The sequence below is a fragment of the Crinia signifera genome, chromosome 1 (genome assembly GCF_055691185.1).
Source record: "Crinia signifera chromosome 1, ASM5569118v1, whole genome shotgun sequence".
NCBI lineage: Eukaryota > Metazoa > Chordata > Amphibia > Anura > Myobatrachidae > Crinia > Crinia signifera.
Window position 1 is genome coordinate 301,407,441 of NC_139217.1, and position 20,570 is coordinate 301,428,010.

The 20,570-nt window shown below is 44.2% G+C and overlaps 1 protein-coding gene across 4 annotated transcripts in view; it reads right to left on the reverse strand.

The window, feature by feature from the left end:
- Positions 1–10,904, reverse strand: part of DOCK8 (dedicator of cytokinesis 8) — a 161,603-nt gene extending 150,699 nt beyond the window's left edge. For 3 of the 4 annotated variants that reach the window (XM_083186050.1, XM_083186049.1, XM_083186048.1), the window contains exon 1: positions 10,425–10,904. In XM_083186050.1, coding sequence (XP_083042176.1) covers positions 10,425–10,477 — 53 coding nt within the window. In that variant the 5' untranslated portion in view covers positions 10,478–10,904. The remainder of the gene's footprint in view (positions 1–10,424) is intronic. The other variant, XM_083186051.1, reaches the window with a different exon arrangement.
- Between the last annotated feature and the right edge of the window lie 9,666 nt (positions 10,905–20,570).

A 20,570-nucleotide genomic window follows, 5' to 3' on the forward strand; every position in this document is an offset into this window, starting at 1 on the left:
CATCTCTGCCCCAATTGTGGTTCTGCTCCCCTTTACCTAAGTGTAATTATCTCCTTCCCACCATCTATCTCCATGTATGCCTCTGAAATCCTTCCTGTGACTTCCTCTTCCCATTGGTCTCTTTGACCCAGGGGCGGAGTGGGAACTAAAAGTGGCCCTGACAGTTTTTTCTAGAAGTGGCCTCATATGGGCGGCAGCAAATCAAATGTAGGTGGAACCAACACCAAAATAGGATAGATTAATGCATCACTACACCTGTATGGAATCCAATGGTTTAAAAATGCTTGGCAGTCTAGTGGCCCCCAGATATTTAAGCTGCTGTGACAAACAACAAACCTCCACATTTCACATTATACCATACACCCCCCCCCCCCCCCCATCCCCCACTGAGACTGAACACAGACTCGAAAACCTTATTCAAGCAGACAAACAACTCATTACCATAATCCCACAAATATCCAAACCCTTCTCCAGTGGAGACCAGAAATTGTTACACCTCAGATAGCATTCACTCCTGTTCTTTTAACAGATGTCACAAAGGCCAATCAGCTCCTACCTGTCATTTTTCAAACCAAGCCTGTAACTTTACAGTTAGGAGCTGATTGACCAGTGATAAAAACCAGACACTTTATCACTTCACCGAGCTTAATAAATCTGCCCCTCTCTGACATGTGGCCCCGCAGCTGCTCCAGCATACTGGGAATCTTCCATGGGAAACCTATAGCCAATCCTCCCCTGCTCTGACCCTTCCCTGTTTCTCTGATCCTTCCGCAGCCCTAATACCTTTATTATGGGTCTGCAATTGCATGTGTGGAGGGACCCTGTTTGATTCAGTCCCCACATCTCTAATTTTCAACTGTTCCTACCTAGGAACCCTTAGTATGAGTTTAACAGTGCAAAATAAGAGTTATGGGAGCTAATCCATTTTTTTATGGGTACAATAAGGCTTATCAGTTTTATCTATAGCAGCCATGACCAGATACATATTGGGGACAGCAGATATGGGGAGATTAAGTTTTGGAGCAAGTGTAGGGTAGCAAGGCCAAAAGCAGATGGAGATGTTTATGAGCTCCTTATATTTGATAAATGTTAAAACATTCAGGAGACCTCAGTGCCCTGATTACATGAACTGATCTTCCATTAAAATGACTGTGATTATTTTTCTTATAATCACATTTTATCTTAATTTAAGACAAAAATAGGTACTTGTTTCCTAGAACGGCGCCCACGATTTTGATCTTAGGCATTGCAAGGAAAAAAATTTGCGTTGGTCGCATCGCATGACCGACGCGATTACCGCGATTTTACATAGGGAACAATGTTAAATGGCCCAATTGACCCGATTTCACATAGGGAACAATGTTAAATGGCCCACAGACCCCAAATACCCACCCTGAAGTGTGAAATGGCCCCCCCAATTGTTAACGCCACCCCACGATCAACGTCAACCCGAAGCGTGGCGAGCGGCGGCGGTATGCATCCTCCGACCTTTTCATACCCCCACTATCCACGTCGGCGTGGAGTTGAGAATAGAAAGTGTGGCGAGCGCAGTGAGACACCGAGCCCCGCGCGGGGACGCGGAACAAGCTCCCGAAGCGTGGCGAGCGCAGCGAGCCCCGCGAGGGGACACGGATTACTTAATATGTATTCCGCGGGGCTCGCCACGCTTCGGGCTCGTATTCCGCGTCCCCTCCCGGGGCTCGCTGCGCTCACCACGCTTCGGGCTCGGTGGCTCGCTGCGCTCGCCACACTTTCTATTCTCAACTCCACGCCGACGTGGATAGTGGGAGTATGAAAAGGTCGGAGGACGCGTACCGCCGTCCCTCGCGGGCTCGCTACGCTCGCCACGCTTCGGGTTGACGTTGATCGTGTGGTGGCGTTAACAATTGGGGGGGCCATTTCACACTTCAGGGTGGCTATTTGGGGTCTGTGGGTCATTTAACAGTGTTCCCTATGTAAAATCGGGTCAATTGGGCCATTTAACATTGTTCCCTATGTAAAATCGGTAATTGCGTCGGTCGCAACGCATGCGATTTTTTGGCCGCATGCGCTGCGACGGACGTGATTTACATTTTACCATGCATTTCTATGTAAAATCGCGGCCCTCGATGGGCACCGTTCTAGGAAACAAGTACCCAAAAATACATACTGCTATTATATATTTTATTTGTTCGTTTCAAAATGTCTTAGGTTATAGTAAACTCTAAATTACCATAGAATGATGAAACTTTGATGCTGCAACACATGCTTTGGTGCTATTTCTCTTCTGGGTCTCAACATGCAATTAAAATGAGTTACTGGTACAGTACATGTTGTATGATCAGCTAGTAATAATACAGTATTCATACAGTATATGATCTATTTATGTCTCCATTCCTCTTAATAGATTGCAAATGTTCTAATATACAAAAGATTAAATACACATGATTCCTACCCCCTCCCCCCCCCCCCCCCCCCAAAAAAAAAAAATGAATATTTTTTTTTCCAGACAGACCGAAACAGATTATGCAAGACCGAAATGCTCAATATTTTTTTTTTCTTTTTTTCTTTTATGACTACAAACTCTACAAAGTCTGAGAAAGTATTGGTGCCATCTGCTGGTAGATTGAGTTTGAAAATAAGAACAACCTCTTTGTCATGACTCCAATACATCTTCCATTATTAACCAAAAAGAACAGCTGTTTTAAAATAAAGACATTGGGCAGTAGTGATCGTAGTTGTGCCACCATACAACTGCGCATGCTCAGGCGCTGCAGTGCTCAAACTGCGGCTGTTGGCTCAAACTGCAGCTGCATCCTGAAAAAATGTGACTAAGATGGCGGGGGTGGCAATGCAGCATTTTTGGGGAGGTTTGCGGAAAAATGGCAACCCTGCATCTGCCTTCGCAGCCAGGCTATCATAGAAATGCGATCACATTTTTTAAATTGCAATCGCAAGGTGAGGACTGTGCATGCTGTGTGGCCTTGCCCTGTTCTGGGCAGCCCCCAGCATGCTAGCTAGAACATCTTTCTTAGCAAAACTGTGACTAAAGCTAAACCAGGCCATTATTCAATATAGTCAGCAAGCAAAAATGCCCTATTCTCCAAGTTTTGTGTGGCATTGGACTGAATGGCACCTCACAGGATTTATGCACTGTTTTGTGAGATTTGCCTGCTTTTAATACCTTGAGGTGTACCTACCTGCTTACTTTCTCTTTTATTGTTCCTAAACCAGTATTACCTAATAAATATACTGTGCGGCTCTGTTTGTTTTTCTGTTTTGTTACATTTCTTATCTATTTACTTATTTTTATGTCTATCAGAACGAAATGTGTAAATCCTGTGTTTGTCCTCAGCGCCAATTTTAGTCTGTATAGTCATGTGTTACACTCAAGGGTGAGTATCATGAGATTCTATAAGACCAAAGGTGCGTACACACTAGATGATAATCGTTAACGATATGCATGAAAACAATATTGTTAACAATATTATGCATATTGTATAGAGTGTATGCACTATATCGTCAATGGCGCGTGCTCACGCAGGTCGTTACCATGTCATCCATCATCCTGCATGTACAGACGATTTAGGACATCAATAACGAGGGACATGCTGCAGAATGACATCCACAAGACGCAGTAACCACTTATAATTGAGTCACTAAGGCTGGCTGTGCCCTTGATCATTAGTATATGGCTGCATTTGTCAGTATGTGTAAAGCCCCTTACACACGGGGCGATATGCTCACTGAGCGGTTATCGCTCAGCGTTATATATCACTCAGCGAGCATATTGCCCAGTGTCCCGTATTCATCAGTGACCAGCGATGGTCGCTGATTAAACCGAGACACTCTGCCGTGCAACCAGCGATCACTTCAGGGCTGGTCGCGGGGCACGCTCCCGGTGACCATCACTGGGGATTCGTGCTGAAATTGCTCCATATGTACAGGACTTTAATCAGCTATTTTAGAATAGCCTCCTGCTAATTCATGCTGTAACATTGTATACTACCGAAGTGGCTCAAAGGGTCTAACCTGCACCTGGCTGCGGCATCTAAACTTTTACTCAATTGAAGAGTCTCTCTCTCTCGGTGGGCCAGATGTACTAAGGCTTGAAAAGTGATCAACCCCCAACCAACCAGCTGCCGACTGTCACTTTTCAAACCGAGCCTGAAACATTACAGTTAGGAGCTGATTGGCTGGGACTTTATCACTCTCCATTTTATCACTTTTCAAGCTTAGTACATCTGTCCCTCTGTCTCTTAAGCCAGGCATACACTTGAAGAATTGATCCATGAGCTATATTGTCAACGATTTCCCTTAACTCCCGGACAAATGATATATCTCATATACACTGAACGATATCGTTAACGATATTGTTTAGTGATGTCATCTCGTCCCTAACACATGAGGGACATGTGGAAAGTTAACATGAAGAAAACATGTTAGACATGGGACCTTATTCTGATTGACTCGCAAGGCTGCAAATTTTGCAGCCTTGCGAGTCCATCAGACACCACCCACAGTGCCATAAGCCAATGATAACGTGCTAATCTGAGGTTAGGGCTGATCATAAATGGGTGCTGTATGACTGACCGCCAGACGGGATCCTGGCGGTTAGTATACCGACATCCCAGCCGCCAGTAATCTGACAGGGGGCGAACGCAAAAAAAAGCCCCTCGCGGGCTCGCTGCGCTCGTCACACCATGTGCTCTGTGGCTCACTGGGCTCACCACAGGTTTTATTCTCCCTCTGCGGGGGTCGTAGACCCCAACAAGTGAGAATTGTCCCCGTTGGTTGGGATCCCGACTGTCGAGCAGTCAAACAGTCAGGATTCTGGAAACGGTATACTGACCGTCAGGATCCCGACTGTCAGCCAGTCATCCGGCACCCATCCCAAATATGCTCAGGAAAGGAGCAGAGGGAGCAAAGAACCAAGAGGGTGTACATAATAACAGCTGCTGTTTCACTATAACAGGATGGGAAAAGTGCTGAAAGGAGATAAGAAAGGGCAATCAGCATTAATCTTATTATTTATTTTGTTCCAAATGTCACTATTTACAGCATAAATACATCACACAAAGTTAATGTCCTACTGAATCACTTATCGAAATATTACACAGCTAATGCAGTTGGGTGCGAAAGACTCATGTTGGTACCTGTGTTTCCATGACAACTAAGTAACATTGTCAATAGAAAATATCTTGTAGACAGACAAAAGCTCAATATAACAGGACGATTAAAGTCATACTTGGCTGTATAAATGTTTGTTCTATCATTTTACTAATACATTTTTTTTTATTGTCTGCCAACAATGCTTATTGAAAAGATAATAATTGAAAAGAAATATTGAACCTGATAAATTTACTGGTGATACATGTTGGGATAGTTCATCAATGCCACGACAATATTATATTCTACATTTAGGATTTTTAACCCTCCCCTGCATTAGAGTGGAGTCTATGAACTGTGATTTTTCCATTTGCCAACTTTGTGGAAGTTATCAGAGTACAAAAAATGTGATTGAAGGTGCTCGTACATGGAGCATCCTCCACGTGCAATGCAATATGCGCTCCCGCTCACATCACATCCCACGGCACAAAAAGGATGCGCAGCCCGTACATTTTGTACTAGATCGCATCGCATCTAGTACACAAAGCATGCTGCTGTAGCACATTGCATGCTTTTGTACTAGATACCTTCCGATCTAGTACAAAAAGTATGGAGAACATCGCTCTGTGTATGGGCATCTTAAGCCATATATTCTACAAACTCCAGTCCTATGTCCATTCTGAGTTATCTAGCTCGTATTATCTTACCGGTTCCTTCTCGCTCTCTAGATTATATCCTCCTGTGTGTTATGTCTGCTTCATGTCTCCCCGTGTGTTCTTGTTATATTTTACCATAGGAGTTTTGTGGCCCCTACAGCTATAATGGGCCTCAATGCTTGAAAAATCTCTGGTCATATTGTAATAGCTTGTTTCTTCTCTTTGCCTGACTGGTTTAATGCAGGAGAGAACAAATCATTACATTTATTTCGCTGTCTCGCTCCTGGACCTACCCCCAGGACATTTCTATATGTAAACTCAACATTGTAGATGTGAGATTTGTGAGTTGCCATACTCTGAATATGATAAAATATGCTGTTCTATGTTGCATGCTGTGATATTCTTCATTACGCACCACTTTTGCATTGGACTGTTAGCTACAGTAATTAGACATTATTTTCCAAAAGCCATTAAACCAGTGGTTCCCAAACTGTGTGCCTAGGTACCCTGGGGCGCCATGAGGCTCTTGCAGGAATGCCACAGGTTGATGGTCCAGTATCAAATCTAATTATTGTATGTATTGTCAAAGTGATAGGTGTCAATGGGGCAGATGTATTAAACCTTAACAAGAGATAAACGCAAGGATGATAAAGAGAGATAAACGTCCAGCCAATCACATCGTAACTGCCATGTTACAGGCTGTGTTTGAAAAAAGTCAGTAAGCAGGTGATTGGCTGGACGTTTATCGCTCTTTATCACCCTTGCATTTATCTCTTGTTAAGGCTTAATACATCTGCCCCAATGTTACTGGGTGACAATTATAATACATGGGGACAATCAGAAGCACAACAGTACACCACCACATAAATGTCACTCATAATGACAGGCAGTCACAATTGATTTCATTTAATAGTTTTATTTTACACAATAATTAATAAAAAACTTTTTCCTAGGGGTGCTGTGGGAAAAAAAATGCTGACACTCTATGGTGCTGTGATTCAAGAAAGTTTGGGAACCACTGCATTAAACTCTTTCTATCAATGGAAAAACAACATAGCTGTGAACATTTCAAATACTTTTACAAATAATTCTACTTGTCTACTTTTTACTATGTGTTTTGCTATGTGTTAATATGCTTATATCCCAGAAGGAAAGACCTAAACCCAAGTCTACAGAAACCTACATATTGTGAAATGCCTGAATAGCGCCAACCTCCGGCTTCTTCTGTTTCTCCACTTGTACTTACTCCTCAACCTCGGCGAGACCATGCATGCAAACTAACTGTCCTATGATCAACGGTTTGTACATGTTACAACATCAAGAGCATCCTACATGTCTTCCTCAGAATACTATATCTCTATCTCCAAATACCCAGTAACCCACCCACCCACCCACCCTCTTTAGCACAGAGTTGTTGCTTAGTCCTCACTAGCCTAATCCACTATGCTGACTGATCAGAGCTTTAGCTGTGCTTAATTTTTGCTTTTCGTGGCCGTCATATTGGATATATTTATATCAGATGACTCTCCAATCGGATCCAGGATTGAGTCAGGGTTGACTTCCATTCTTGTTCTTATAAAATAATAGTGGGGGGAGGTACCTGTGAAAATTCTTGATGTGGACATTTTTAACATGTTGACAATTTATCAGGAAGATTACATTTTTCATGTAGACATGAACATCTTTTAGCTGTCAACATGATGTCTAGATAATAAAATTAACATTAAATTTATTTTAAATAAATAATTTAATGAATGTATGGAAATACATGTAGTTCATATTAATATGCATTATATGTAATGTCTATGTATGTAATGTAATTTCATGTTGGTTATATGAATTTATATCATATAACCGGAACGAAACGCGGTGGGTCTTGATCACAATCTTTGAAAATAAAAAAGAAAATTATTCCAGAAAATAAGAAGCCACAAGCATACTTCTCTTTTATTCACATTGTATTGAATAATTTTATGGACATTACATATTGAATCTAGGGCGCTCTGGACACTATTGTGAGTATTTGAAGGAATTGTTAGTACCTGCTGGTAGGGAACTAAGTGTCTAACAGCGACCGCCATTTTTTTATATAGAGCAATTTTATAGATTTTGTTTTTTTAGATTTTGCTCAGTGCTGCCTCTGATTAAAAATCTTCCCATGACTGGGCTGCTGCTGTCCTCCATGGGCATGAGAAGCATGTAATGAGCTCCACCAATTAGAGCTCAGCACAAACCTCTCAGCCTCTGCCCTCTTGTGCAAAGTGTCATGGGACTTAGTAAACTCCCAGTAATGCATTGCATACTTGTGCAGTCAGTGTGCCTTGGCACCCAATGCTCAGCCCCAGTAATCATTGTTACATTGCAGATAGGTGAAGCTGCAGCACTACCCCACTCCCATGCACAAAACCTAAAACCCCTTTTGCCCCCCCTTAATCCGGCCCTGATTACTATGGGCCTGCTTCAGCCCTGATTGCTGGGCTGTGAATCTTCGAAGCAGAGAGTTCAGGTAGCTACTGCTACGCCAGAGGCTAAACCTGCCCCTGTGCATGGCATTGAATGAATTCATTAATTTATTTACAAGACATCTATCTAAGTATATATTAAGATAACATTCTATATAAAGTAGACTTTAAGGGCCAGCTGTATAAAAATCTTCAAAAAGTGATAAAGTGGAGAGTGATAAACAATCAGCCAATCAGCTCCTACCTGTCAGTTTTCAAACCCAGCCTGTAACATGGAAGTTAAGAGCTGATTGGCTGGCTGTTTATCACTCTCCATGTTATCACTTTTTGTAGCTTGACTAATCTGGCCCTTAGGGGCCTATGTATTAATAATCATAATAATTCTGCAACTATTAACAGACGGTAGTGGATATTGTTCTATTTAAACAAATATATCCACTTTATGTACTGAAGACAACTAGTGGGGACTGCAGCAGCAATAACTGATGTCACTATAATACCCCTTTTACGCCAAAAATCCCAGATCCGAACCGGCATTTGGAAGAAGGATCCAAGCCGGGTCGGATCCGGGATTTACTCCATTTACACTGTGGGGCCCACCCGCAGTGTAGACGGAGGCGGTGCTTGGAGATGTCAACATCTCCAAGCGCTGGGACTGTGGTGATCCCCGCCGGATACACCGATCGCCGTGCTGGGGGCAGCCCAGCACCAAGGTAAGCTGCCGTGCACCTCCAGCCGTCGTCCAGGAGGTGAATAGATGCCGCACACAGGCATCCATTCACCTCATCCACTGCCGCCGCTGCTGTCTGCAGAGTATAGCAGACAGCAGCGCAGCCTGTGTGTGCCCCCCCGTCCAACCTGCGGACGCTGCGGTCCGCAGGTTGTACGTCCCCCATTGATGTAAATGGGAGCCGGGTGATCCGACCTGGCGTACCCATTTACACCGCCCTCTACCCAGGTCCTAGCCCTGTTCTACCCAGGTCAGGACCTGGGTAGAAGTCCCGTGTAAAGGGACACGGCGTGACACATTTACACCGCCTCTGACCCGCCGAAGAACCAGGGTTTTGAGGCGGTGTAAAAGGGGTATAAGTTACAATGCTGGTACACTGTATCAAAATACTCTTCCAAAGAATCTGACACTGATACACTGTGCAGACTCACAGTGAAAATATTCAAGAGTCAGATGAAGCCTGTGGGAGAGGGATCCTAAGATCCCTCTCCTGCGAGAAGATGCTGTAAATAAAAAATGGAAAGCTAGAAAGCTTTGCATTTCGGAGTTTGATACATAGAAGTCAGCCTGTAGTCTTAAATGACAATAGGGACCATGCAGTTGTGATTACTGGAGCCTTTCACAGATTTCTGTGAATCACCTGCTTTTTTTGATATTAGTACATAGTGGGTGAGTATACAAAAATGTGCAAAAACTACCATTTTTACATACTTTTATGGGGAAAAAACCCTTGATAAATAGGTTCCTAAAACTGATAGTAAACAACAACCTATAACCAATTTCTGAAACCAACAAAAATAAAGACAGGAAACGAAAAGTGTTGAAAGACATACTCAGCATGTATTGCAAGTAAGAATTTAAGGGGATATTTATAAAAGCAGAGAGAGAGAGAGAACAATTACTAACCAGCAAGCTTCTAACTGTCATTTTACAGTCTGTGTTAGGAGCTGATTGGTTGGTGCTTTATTTCTCTCCAAATGCTTTGATTCCCCCCTACAAGCTTTCACAATCTAGACTGTTACTGACTTTGCACATCACATGCAAAAGCATAGCATCAATTATGTTCCATAGAGTATAGAATTAGCAGCCCTGTGTATTATAACTTTTAGCAATAGACTTGTTTTGGTGTAATAAAATGTTTTCAATCCTACTGACATAACCAAGTCACAATATTTATATCTGCTAAGTAGATATCTGTCATAAATACTTCATTAATTATATATTTTGTAGTATATCCCACAGTGTAGCTTGTCTTCATTCCTCAGTGCCAGAGGCTATTTAAAGAAAACTCAGTGAAAGTGCAATGCTCTGCTGATCAGTGATACATTAACTACTAGATGCACTCTTACATAAGACACTTTGGTCACTGCAGATGATTGTGCATAATTACATATATAAATGATAAGATAGTCACATATGTATGTACTGTGCACCAGGCAGGGAACCCTAGGTAATAAATAATGGGAACTCATGCGTTTATGCGCTTACCTGTTTAGTTTGAGAGCAAATGCCCTCCTTTCTGCGCTGGACAGCGAGGCCATGGTGTGCCTCCGGGAAGTAGTGCAGCAAGGCTGGCCGGGCACAGCGCTCCCTCATGCCCCGGGCGCTGTGTCAGTCAGTCATGGAGCTGCTGCTGTCACTTGTCACTTCCGCACTTCTTCCCCTCCCTGCCCGCTGCTGCCACCCTGCCTGTCTGCTGCGGCCAATGCTGTGCGAGCAGCTACACACTTGGAGGAGCTGAATCTCCTGCGTTGGTCCGAGGTCTTCAACAGGATGAACTGCATTCCATATACTTATTTCACAGCTTTCCTACCATTCCTACTCTGCAGATGGCAGAGTGCGTGTTTTCATAAGCCTTGTTAGTAATCTTGCAGAAATGTGACCCCAGAGTTGACAGAGGGTTAAGCAGCCACAGGTTCTTGTGTTTGAACGTGCTCATTCCTGGAGGTGTTTATTAGTTGACATCACACACACACAGTTCAGTCTGTGGGTGTGTAGCTAGAGCACTGTATTACTCCTGTTTTATTATTGTGCATTGCCTGGCAATGCAAGAGTTAATCATCCACCGATTTCTGCCATGCTAACTTATATCATATTCTGTAAATGTTGTTACTTCTGCTTTTTGCAATAACCTAAAGAGGCTTTAACTTCCCCAAAATAGTATTCACAGCTTGTATAGTGTACATACGTACTGTCCTGGTGTGTGTACATACTGTCCTTGTGTGTAAACATACAGGAAGGTAATCATTACAGAAATCAGTCACATCTACACATGCTGACAGTATATAAGACCAAGGTAGTTGGGAAACTATTCACAAATGTACTGTGCTGTGTACCCAGATTAGGTTTATCTTTACTTTCCTGTCTTCCTGGGTGTGTAGAGTTCATTCAAGAGAACAAATTCAGCTGCAGAGAACGACCTCTAAGACTTTGGTGTCTTGGCAGCAGATACTTATATGTTTGTACAAGTTTATAACTAGACCTTTGCCATTTCCAGTGACGTGCAGTGAGGTCATTGCCTGGGGAGGCACTGATCTCCCCGCACGGGACCACAGGCACGGGACCCCCTTCACTGCTCCCGCCCCCCCCCGCCCGCATACCATGCTATATGGTATATGCAGCGGCTGGGCACAGGCAGCAGGGCGTACATGCGCCCCCCTCCCCCAGCGGACTCACCTCTCCTCGGTGGTGACAGCGGCTATCTCCCAGCGGCGCGCTGCTGCATCCTATCCAGGTGGGCCCTGCATGTGTGTGATTGGACAGCGGATCCATCACTGGATCCGCTGACCCAATCACATCTGGGGGCGTGCATTCATACTGGTGCCCCTGTAATTGCGGCACCAGTATGAGTGCCGCTTCCCCATTCATTTTCAATGGGCTTTTACAGCCCATTGCTGCACCCTGCCCCCTGCCCTCCCCTACCCGCCCCCCGCTGCCCAGTGTTTTAATGTTAACAGCGGGAGGCACCTCTCCCGCTGCCTCCCACCCTCACATGCAGCAGTGTAAGATGGTAGGAGGCCGGGGGAGAGGTAGAAATGATGAAAATAATAAAAGAAGATATATAAATATCTTCTTTTTATTATTCACATCATTATGACAGGGGAGGCACTGCCTCCCCTGCCTCCCCTGACTGCACGTCCCTGACCATTTCCACTAGTCTTAGCTACAATTTACATAACATAAATAGGAATTCTATTGGAAGCTTTTCTAAAAATGTTACTCTATTTATAATACAGCAACTCTGTCTGCCTTCACCTTTGGTTGTATTTTTGCACAGATGTGAAAATCTGCATAAGTTGGAGGGTACTTGTGTATTATCACGGCGCCCATCGCTTCGCATGCCACTAATTAAGGTATGCGATGGCATGCGATGCCATGCGATGGGACCCGATTTGAGCCTTTCCCCGGGCTTGAGTATACAATTTTAATATCACGTCGCATTGCATGCCATTATAATGACATGCGATGCGACGCGATCATGCCCGATTTGGGCTTATTCTCATGTTAAATGCCCCCCCAGACCCGATTTTTAATTGTATACCCGTCCTGATAGGTAATGACTATGTTAAATGCCCCCCCATTGTTAACGCCACCCCACTATCAAACCCGAAGCGTGGCGAGCGCAACGAGCCCGCGAGGGGCGGCGGTACGCGTCCTCCGACCTTTTCATACCCCCACTATCCATGTCGGCGTGGAGTTGATTTTATATAGTGTGGCGAGCGCAGCGAGCCACCGAGCCTGAAGCGTGGCGAGCGCAGCGAGCCCCACGAGGGGACGTGGAATATATGTGTCATCCGCGTCCACTCGGTGAAATTTAATGGTGTTTCACGGTCTACGCCGTTTCGGGCATATGCCCTTCGTCAGGACCAAAACACAGCAAAGTGTACCAATTTTACATGAAATTAAATGTAAAAAGCCCCCAAAACCCCCATTTTAATAGCAACCCCCCCCCCCCCCCTGATGGGTGAAATGGCCCTCCATTGTGTTAAAGTCGAGTTGCACACATGCCATTTTAGAATAGTATGGCCGCCATTTTGGTTCACAGAGTTGCGCAAATAAAGTATAAATACCCGAGTCTGTGTAACAAAGTGGATCATAAGCGCAGCCATACTAATACACATAAATTCATAATACCATACCTACACCAAATAAAATATAGTTAATTAAAGGTTTAGAGCACTACACATAGTTTAATCAGCAATACACACTATGTCTGTATAATGTTTAGTATCGTTATGTTCCGTTTCTCATGCGCAGCACTCCGGTCGTTGCGAATACTTCGCAACTCACATGGTCCGATAATTACGGACAAAATCCATATTTCAAGGACTATTTCTGCTAAACTGTGTGAGACAAAGGAATCCAGTTATAACCGGTTCTTGTTGCTGTTTACGACCCCCGACGAAGATGCCAACACACAAAGGACACCAAAGTTCACTCCCCCTGCACCAATCCAAACCAGGTGTAATACTTTGCCCCAATCACTGAGGACTGGACATTCGAACCCTGACCAATAGGAATGGCCTTTGACCTCCCCCTTCTGACCCTATAAGATAGCTAACCCTGGGCTGCCTCGGTCACTTTTGGCATTGCTGTTGTCCCCTCACCATTGACCCGGGCTATAGTTCTATTTGAATGGTACTTGTGAGTTATCCGGGCGCCCGATGTTGAAATTGAATGTCAGTACAATAAGCATACGATGCGACGCGATGCGACGCGATTTCCCTTGAAATTTCGTCGTATCCAAAATCGCGTCGCATCGCGTGCTATTGTATGGCATACAATGGCATGCGATGCGACGCAACGCGATTTTAACACATCCCGCCCAATTTTAAACCCGCCCTCTGCCACATCTGCCACAAATTCACTCTGAGGGAGTTTTGACAGGAGAAAAGAAGTGATTTGCAGTGTTGGTGTGTGTGAGAGTTTTTGTGAGGTGAAATTTCTGAAATTTGCCCCATATTGCCCCATTTTGCCCTTTACACCCTATTTAACAGTATGGCTTTGCCGGCCAGTATCTTCAGCCTCCCCAAAACTGAAGAGGATACAGTTAAATTCATGCAGGACAATGGGCTGCTTCCATCCACAGCTACCTGTCCAAATGGACACCCAATGCGCCTGTCTGAGAAAGAGCGGAAATGGCGCTGCTATATCAAAAGCTGTGGGAAAAAGCAAAGTCTGCGGGCCTCACTATTTTACCCCGGATGCAGGCTTCCATTTATGACCATACTGCGCTTTATTTTCTGCTGGTGTGACGAACTGACATCTATAGAGTTTTGCAACAAGCATTTGAAGATATGTAATAAAAGCACTATCTTTTACAATGCATTGATGCGGGAGGCATGTCAATGCGCCCTCATGTCCCAGCCTCAACGCCGGATTGGTGGACCAGGCAAAATTGTTGAAATTGATGAGTCACTCTTCGCAAAGAGACAAGCCAATGTCGGCAGAGTTCTCCCACAGCAGTGGGTCTTTGGAGGAGTGTGTCGTGAAACAGGAGACTATTTTATGTTGCCAGTGGAAAAGCGAGATGCGACGACCCTGATGACTGCAATTGCGGAGCACATCGAGGCTGGAAGTACAATTGTCAGCGATTGCTGGCGTGCGTACAACACCGCAGAACTGGAGCGGGCTGGATACAGTCACTTGAGAGTGAACCACAGATATAATTTTGTGGACCCGGACACTGGAGCACACACCCAAAATATAGAAAGACTATGGGGATGTGCAAAGTGGCGGAACAAACGCCAGCGGGGCACAGCCCGCCATCACCTGGACTCTTATATGCAAGAGTTTGTGTGGCGAAAGTGCCTGGCGGGTGACAACCCATTTAACCGCATTCTACATGCACTAAGTTTGTTGGCTAAATAATTACGGTGATTAATTATTGTATGCTATGTGTTGTTGTTGTTATAATTTCTTTCTGATATATGCTAATTACAGTTATTCCTTAAATTCTGTTGTCCTTAATGTGTCAGATATGAATGATATTGATGAATGATATTGGATGTTCACAACCAAGCCACTATCAACATGAACCCGAAGCGTGGCGAGCGCAGCGAGCCTGCGAGGGGCGGCGGTATGCGTCCTCCGACCTTTTCATGCCCTACTATCCACTAGGGCGTGGAGTGAGAATAGAATAGTGTGGCGAGCGCAGCGAGCCACCGAGCCCGAAGCGTGGCGAGCGCAGCGAGCCCCGCGAGGGGACGCGGATACCTTCACAGGTAAGCGCGTCCCTTCGTGGGCTTCACAAGTATCCGCGTCCCCTCGCGGGGCTCGCTGCGCTCGCCACGCTTCGGGCTCGGTGGCTCGCTGCGCTCGCCACACTATTCTATTCTCACTCCACGCCCTAGTGGATAGTAGGGCATGAAAAGGTCGGAGGACGCGTACCACCGCCCCTCGCGGGCTCGCTGCGCTCGCCACGCTTCGGGTTGGCGTCAATAGTGGAGTGGCGTTAACAATGGGGATGGGATTTAAGTTTTGTCACTTTTTGGGGGTTTTGGCCATTTTTACATTGAAATTAATGTAAAATCGGGTCTCAGGGACCATTTTACATTGATTCCAATGTTAAAATCGGGTACACTGCTAAAATCGGGTGCTGATCTCGTCGCGTCGCATCGCATGCCATTTGGTTAACACGCGATGCGACACGATCCGATCCGATGGTACACGATCTAAAATCGGGCGCCCACATAACTCACAAGTACCATTTGAATATAGCGAGCTCCGACCGGACTGCGCTGTGCTATTCCATGACGGTAACATTTGTATTCCTGTTCTGTGTAATGTGGCTGATTATAGTTGTATCTGTTTCTGTTCCTCTGTTAGTGTTTTAAAGTATACTTATTATTGTTAGATAAATGTATCACGTGTTATCCTGTATTTTCTTCATTCTGTAATCCCCTTTTTGTCCACTAGGGACTAAATACACTATTTTGGAGGATCTATCTCCTCACTTGTTATATCGTGGTCTCGTCTATTATTTGCATTTAGCGATAACGTATATTACGGACATTGTCCTTAAAAGGTATTCGCAGATTAGAGACTAAGTACTGCGAAGGGATTTCCCATTACTGGTATTGATTCAGCGTGTACAATACACGGAAAAGGTACGCTACGCTGCGCCACGTTTTGTTCGCACGTAGCTAGGAATAAAGGGTACGCAAGTTACGGAATAAGTACGTAAACTGCGCATTTCACTTATTGTTCTTTGGTTATATAAATATCAGCTTTGATAATTGTTAATGCCACCCCACTATTGACGCCAACCCGAAGGGTGGCGAGCGGCGGCGGTACGCGTCCTCCGACCTTTTCATACCCCCACTATCCACGTCGCCGTGGAGTTGATTTTATATAGTGTGGCGAGCGCAGCGAGCCACCGAGCCCGAAGCATGGCAAGCAGCGGGCCCCACGAGGGGACGCGCATAACTTCACAGGTATACGCGTCCCCTCGCTGCGCTCGCCACGCTTCGGGTTGTCGTCAATAGTGGGGTGGCGTTAACAATGGGGGAGTATTAACCATACTTTATAACCATATACAATGAGAATAGAAAATGTACGTATACAGGACAGACTGAGTGCGCTGTAGCAGCTAGACAGGTCCACACAACCCAAAAGAAGGTTCTCCTTTAAAACCTCCACCAAAACCAAATTGCAACATACAATAGGGTCACAGACTTATCCAGCGCTATGTAGCAATCCTTCCTGAGAGATCTTCTCAGCATATACTCAGCATATGTGGAGTATATGCTGAGAAGATCTCTCAGGAAGGATTGCTACATAGCGCTGGATAAGTCTGTGACCCTATTGTATGTTGCAATATACAATGAGAAATTGGCCATATTGGCCCATTTCCCATTGTTCCCTATGTAAAATCGCATTGATCGCATTACAATGGGCCGCGACCGACGCGATCAACCCGATTTTAACTTTAAAAGTAATTTAACATTATTCTCTATGGGAAAATCGAGTTGATCATGTCGGTCGCATCTCGGACCATTATAATGGGCCGCGATGGACCCGATCAACGCGATTTTCTCTTTTACCGGCAAATACACTGGTGATTGACAGAAAATCGGGTCCATCGCGTCAATCGCATTCCTTAAGTACCTTAAACTTAAGGCATGCGATCAACCCGACGGGCGCCGTGCTAGGAAACAAGTCCCGGGAAGAGAATTGAATTCGAAAAATGTACTGGCTACGCCCCCAAATTTAATTTGTCTAGCTACACCCATGACCCCTCCCCATTTATATCATGGTCACCGCCCCCGCCCTCTATTTGCTGTAACTGTCTGCCCTCTCCCAGCGAGGGCAGCTGAAAAGTCAGCAACTTTGAATTGAACAAATAGCGGTGTTTGCCGGAGTGACTTGGGAATTAATTAGTTAACCATATTAAAGAACATGGCACAAACCTAGAGGGGGGTTTCAAAATGTAATCCAAAATCTCCCACTCTGCAGCGCATTGCTCTAAGTACGGGAGTCTGGGGGAAAGGTAACAGTTCTAAAAATTGGCCTTTTTATACACTATGTGGTTATTCTGGTTCACTCACAAAGGCACAATCACTCTCTCATGGACAAAACCATATGCACTGCAGGTGGGGCTGATGTAACATGTGCATAGAGTATTAGATTTGGTTGTTTTATTGTTTCGGTACAGGGTAAATACTGGCTGCTTTCTTTTTACACTGCAATATAGATATCAGTTTGAAGTACAAATCTAACTCTCTCTTCACATGTTACCTCAGCTCCACCTGCAGTGCTCATGGTTTTGTCCCTTAGAGAGTGATTGTGCCTTTGCGTGTGAACTAGAATAACCCCCACAGTATATATGGAATACAGTATAACAGTATTAATATTTCACAGTACAGATGGTCTATAGCTGGGGTAGCCAACTCTAGTCCTCGAAAGCTACCAACAGTTAATGTTTTCCAGAACTCCTCACAGAATCACAAGTGAAGTAATTAGTTCCACCTGTGGATCTTTAAAAATGTGTCAGTGAGTAATGAGTGCACCTGTGCAGCAGCTAGGTTGTCTGGAAAATGTGAACTGTTGGTAGCTCACGAGGACTGGAGTTGGCTACCACTGGTCTATAGTATAGGCTGTTTCACACATTTAAATAAGATAAGTTGTCAGGAAAGGTTAAACATATGATAAATAAATACACAAAAAATAAATACACAAACATAATAGAAACAGTGCTGCTTTTCTAAGCTCACAATCTCCCACTTCATGGTAAATCCTCACAGAACTCTCAAAACTGAAAGTAAATAAATCAATGGGGCCAGATGGGATACATCCAAGGATACTAAAAGAGCTTAAGGGGGAGCTGGTAAAACCAATAACAGAATTATTCAACCAGTCACAACAGTAGCTACTGGAATAATCCCAGAGGACTGAAAAACAGCAAATGTAGTCCCAATGCACAAAAGTGGGAAGCAAGGAAGAGGTAAGCACCTATCGACCAGTGAGTCTTACATCAGTAGTAGGGAAATTGATGGAAACACTCTACTAACAAAGAGTTGTAGAATATCTCAAAACCAGCAATTTACAGGATCCGAAACAGCATGGATTTACTGGGGGAAGATCATGTCAAACAAATCTAACTGACTTTTTTGACTGGGTGTCTAAAGTAATAGATCAGGGTGGGGCTGTAGATGTAGCTTATCTAGACTTTAGTAAAGCTGGGTACACATATATACAATCCAACCGTTTGGCCGACTGTACTCCCGTCGGACCGTCCACAAACAACAGCCGATCACGCGCGTACACACCTGTACAATTTTACTTGCGACGTCCGATGTACTCCCGTCCAAACAGTCGCAAGAAAAAGATTGTACCACCGTACACACTCTCTCGATTTGGGCTTTTGACACGATATATATGAACAAAATTATCATATTGGGCTGGGTTAAGGGCATACCAAAACAAAGAGGCGTGAGTACAGAACCTAAACAAAAGTGACGGGGTACGCGTCTACTAAACTTCAGTATAGAAATGCTGGTCTGGTCCCGCAGTTAAATTTGAGAGGCACAAGCAGACAGACAATAGCCCTTAAAATGGCCAAGGATAATACAAGGCACAGTTGCTAATATTTCAATATGCATTACATAATGTGACACACACGGAGCACCAAACTTCTATAAAGCCGGGTATGCGACTAGTCAGTTTGCGGTAGTCACCCTGCCAAACTTCTATAAAGCCGGGTATGCGAGTATAGTCAGTTTGCGGTAGTCACCCTGTAGTCGCCCTGTAGTCACCCTGTAGGGTATGTGCACATATAATGTGCACAAGCAGACAGACAATAGCCCTTAAAATGGCTAAGGATAATACAAGGCACAGTTGCTAATATTTCAATATGCATTACATAATGTGACACACACGGAGCACCAAACTTCTATAAAGCCGGTATGCGAGTATAGTCAGTTTGCGGTAGTCACCCTGTAGTCGCATACCCGGCTTTATAGCAGTTTGATGCTCCGTGTGTGTCACATTATGTAATGCATATTGTTTTGTAATAGCCACATTAACATTCACCATTTTCAGACATTATAGGGGGAAATTTACTAAAGGAAATTTGTAAAAAATAGGTGTAAAAATAGGTGTATTTGTATCCAGAAATAAACCTATTTTTGACATTTACTATCCCGAAAATACGGCAATTTGTCTTCGTATTGATGTGCTATCAATACGAATACGAATTGCCGTATTTTCGAGATAGTAAATGTCAAAAATAAGTGTATTTCTGGATACAAATACACCTATTTTTTACAAATTTCCTTTAGTAAATTTCCCCCTATATGTGCACATACCCTTTTATCTAACATTGTTACATGTGTTGCTTCCAATTGTTACCATCTAGACTTGTTTTGACAACATTGTAACATTGCACTATTACTGATTAAATAAACTGTGTTCAGTATATTCACCTCATAAATCTCCCCTTTTTATTTCTGATATCATTTGCTGCTACACATTTACATCTAATATGCATGTTCGTCCAGCCATTACAACTCATGAATGTAATCTATGTACTTATTATAGTGTAACTATTGTAGTTCATTATTTCTATAAAGCCGGGTATGCGACTAGTCAGTTTGCGGTAGTCACCCTGCCAAACTGCTATAAAGCCGGGTATGCGACTACAGGGTGACTACCGCAAACTGACTATACTCGCATACCCGGCTTTATAGAAGTTTGGCAGGGTGACTACCGCAAACTGACTAGTCGCATACCCGGCTTTATAGAAGTTTGGTGCTCCGTGTGTGTCACATTATGTAATGCATATTGAAATATTAGCAACTGTGCCTTGTATTATCCTTCATTTTAAGGGCTATTGTCGGTCTGCTTGTGCCTCTCAAATTCCTTTATGTTGTGACAGCCTGATATATCATGAGCAGCGGAGCCGCGGCTCCGTGAACTACATTAACCCTGTCACCTCCACACATGATTTATTCATGTGTGCGTTCTGAATGCAATGTACTTATTATAGTGTAACTATATCTGTAGGAGAGATCATGTAGCTATGGAACGCCCACATGGGCGTTCCAGCTTTGGCAGTATAGTCGCAAGGACGGCAGCATATCGATCGAACGTGCGTACACACTGCACTTTTGTTCCGATATGAGGCCGTCCTGT